General features: G+C 34.2%; 1 protein-coding gene across 1 annotated transcript; it reads right to left on the minus strand.

Moving 5' to 3' along the window:
• Nucleotides 1-677: 677 nt before the first annotated feature.
• Nucleotides 678-3386, minus strand: LOC109240412. The gene is made up of 2 exons (XM_019407049.1): nt 2812-3386; nt 678-1262 (listed from the first exon to the last, which is right to left on the minus strand). Exons 1-2 carry the CDS (start codon nt 3178-3180, stop codon nt 747-749), a joined length of 885 nt encoding a protein of 294 aa, XP_019262594.1. The 5' UTR covers nt 3181-3386; the 3' UTR covers nt 678-746.
• Nucleotides 3387-3795: the final 409 nt, after the last annotated feature.

The following is a 3795-nucleotide window of genomic DNA, read 5'->3' on the forward strand; positions in this document are numbered from 1 at the left end:
AATCAAGCATTTGTCATCGGATAACATTCAATGAGAGAATATTCTCTAACAATAAATAAGCAATCGTTACAGTGAATATTTATATTCATGGCCTGCTGTTACATATTCATCAATGACTCTTTTATTATCATTTAAGCGAGTCTTGATCCTAGGATCTTGTTTCCCTAGGTATAGCTATAAATAGTAGACTCAGCAGCCATTGTAAGGGAGGAAAATTCTTGGAGAAACATATGCTATATTTTACTCTCAATTAAACAACTTTATTTGCTCTTGTTCATTGCTTCTATTTATGTCCTCGGTGGCATTGCGCTCGGAGCCAGGCTTGTCATCTTCTTCAATTTCGAATGCTAAATCTTATTCTCTATCATTTTTGATCAAATCATTTCGCTTGTCTATAAATAACGTAAAAAATTTAACTGTACCATATTACGGGCAACCAATTTCTACTTTCAAGGTAAATATCTCACCCATAAAGAAAATCTAAAAGGATTTTGGCCCCCAAAAAAAAATTACATTAACCCTTTTCAGATATTTGAACACTCTTTCCATGAAAAAGATATATAGAAAATATGTCTCAACGGAAAAAAAAAAGTGTTCCTCCTTTTCTTCACGCTTTTTTTGTTTTCCTTTTCCGGCTCTTTTTCTTCCATCCAAAATGAAGAAAGAAACAAAAAGAAAAATGAAAAGGATTTTGGGAAAAACATACAATACCCCGAAAACGGAAAGCAGATACAAATCCAAAACCATTAAGATCCAACATAATTTCGATGGTTTCTCTCAAGAAACCCATTCAACACCACCTTCTTCTTATATTCCTTCGAATTCACATCGAGGTTGCCACCATTAATTACCAGCTCATGCTTGGCACGAAATCTAGGGAGAAAATAAAACCATGCAGAGGTACAAACAATGGCACAAAACTTGCCCCAAAACAACATTATAATTAGTGTCACCATTAGTATTGACATCCCGATAACGTAGTCAAAGTGGCCTTTATTAAATGTCGTGTCTTTTCCTTCATCAACTTTGTCTCTGTTGGTTGGCGTTGGCGTTGGTTGCTTGTTCAGCTTTTGTGGCGTCAGAGAAACTGTTCGGCTGATCTCATGCTTGTCTTGTGGTGAACCAATTACAAGGTTGCTTGCATTATCACTATTTGTAACAGTAAAGCTTCTGATTAATCCATTTTGGTACGAGGAATGTTGCAAGTCATCCAACTTTTTGCTGTTCCCGAGGATGATGTCCTGATGCTTATCGTACTTGGTCTGCAGAAATGGCGTCAATTTTTTCACAAAGTACACAAATTGTTTAGTGAATAAGCTAAACAATAAATAAAATATTATAAAGAGAAAGTCTCATCAGCCACAAAAATCTTAATGAGGAATTAATCAGCTTAGCTATTAGAAATAATAATCTTAAAACTACAAGAGTCAAGCTAGCTAGTTCAAATAAATACTATATATATCTAGTGCCGCTATTGGTGCAGTTTATAATATGGTTGAATGATTAAAACGTACTCAAGTTAATATTTACATTACCTACTTATAGTTAGTAGAAGTTTTTATTCGTATTAACTATTGATTTAAAAAGGAAATTTAGACGTCACTATACCTTAAATTTATGGCCTTTTATTTGATTTCTTTTATATATGGTTTGATCAAGAGTTTTAATCAAAGTTATCTTTTATATTAGAAACAAATGTTTAGTTATTCGAAATGAATAGCTCGTAGTACAAAGTCAACCACTATTTGTAGGTGAATTGGATTAATTCTTGTTTTATTATGTCACAATACACATTAGAAACAACTTTATAATATATCCGAACAAGCCCGATATTGTCAAATATTTAAGTTATTTTTCAATCATAGGTATCGCTAAGCTAGCGTCTGGACATAGATTTAGTTGAAATTTGAAAAAATAATTTTTGAAGTAGTTTTGAAAAATAATTTTTGGAAGTTGAAATTATGTTTGGACATGCATTTTATTTGAAAAATATTTGAAGTTTTGTGAGTGGGAGAACAAGTTTCACCCAAAATCTACCCTAAACTAGATTTTGGGAACTTGAAAAATAATTTCAGAAAATTTTCAAAAATAGATCATTAATCTATGAACAAACAATGTTTTCAAAAAAGATTTGAAAAAACGATGCCAAAATGTATGGCCAAACGGGGCCTAAATGTGAAAGGGAGCCTTGGCGTAACTCGTAAAGTAGATGTCATGTGACCAGGAGGTTACCGGTTCGAGCAGTGAAAACAACCTCTTGCAGAAATGTAGGGAAAGATGCGTACAATATACCCTTGCGTTTCGGCCCTTCCCTGGACCCGAGCACCGGGCTGCTTTTTTATTTTTTTTTATTTTTTTATTTTTTTATTTTTTTATTTTTTAGGTATCGTAAGTTAAATATATTAGCATCTCTTAAAATTTTAAAATTTTCTCACCTTTAAATAACTTTCTCTAAAATAAAACTAGAAGATATTTATGAAAACAAGTTGTTATGTTTACCGTGAAAGCCAACGTCCAAAATAGGTAAATAAAATTCCTTTTTGTTTTAATTGGAAATAAAACTTTGCTAAATTACCGGTGCTTTAATACAATTCGTTAATTTTGATTTCAATCTAGGATTTGATACAACTTTGGAAGTCACAGGACAGTATAAAACTTTGATCTTCAAGGTAATTAGCAGATGTTGAACTCATCCAATATATGTTTTTAGTATGACTTCATTAAGTATATATAGCATATAATTTCCAAATTTAATTTTCCGAAGGGAAAAAAAAATTATTATCCAAAACATGTACTTAACTGAAAACATACCTTATTAAACCTGTTAAAATGGATGGTTTGACCGGTAACCGGCACCTGATCAGGCACGTTAACAGTAGTTGCAGTCGGCAGCTGCTGTCTTTTAACAGAAACCTTCTTCTCCAACTTCACCACATGAATATCTCCACTTGTGTTCAACTTCTCAGCTCCAACCTTGACGGCGGCGGTGGCGGTGTCAATTGGAACAGTTTTAGTCGGTGATTGTTTTCTTTGAAATATCTTAAAAGAGAAGCAGGAGCTCTGTTTTCTCTTGACTTTATCAGAAGATAGTTTTTCTTGATTAATGGAAAATCCATAGCATCTCAGAAAGTAGCTTATTTTGGGCTGTTTCTTTTTGGGGCTATCTTTGATTAGGTCCATGGAAGAGGAAGAAAAGTTTTTCAAGCATGGAGAGATTTGGCCGAATTCTGTTTGGCTCTATGGTTGAAGTCACTGCCTAATTTTCTAAAGAAAACGGCTGTTTAATTAATGCATCTAAACAGTAGCTTATTGAAGATTTCACATCAATTTCTAATTTGTTTTTATTTTATCTTGTCTGCTGATGCATAAAATAGGACGCAGTTTGCTTCTTCATTTTTGGGGGTGAGTGGTGGGGTGGGGTGGGGTGGGGTGGGGGGGCTTAGACTTCGTGGCAGAGAATTTCCACAAACACGTTTTCACCTCCTCCACCATTTCACTACCTCATAGGTTTTCTTGCCTCGCAATTCAACGCTCCAATTTTTATTTATATGTTTAATATACCACTAAGCTCTTTGCTTAGTGGTGTTTTTTATTAATAATAAAAACAAATTAACGAGAGATCAATCGCCTCAATGCCTTCTGGTCCGAACCTATCGCACAGGGCTTGCCTGGTGCGATTTACATTTCTTATGTGGTTCGCAGGCTATTATATAATGGGGGTTTTCCAAATGCATACACAGAGTGTTCGCCTGAAAGGCAGAGGTTGTAGCGGCTGCGGTTTTCTGGGGTTAAAAA

This window comes from Nicotiana attenuata, unplaced genomic scaffold (assembly GCF_001879085.1).
Source record: "Nicotiana attenuata strain UT unplaced genomic scaffold, NIATTr2, whole genome shotgun sequence".
NCBI lineage: Eukaryota > Viridiplantae > Streptophyta > Magnoliopsida > Solanales > Solanaceae > Nicotiana > Nicotiana attenuata.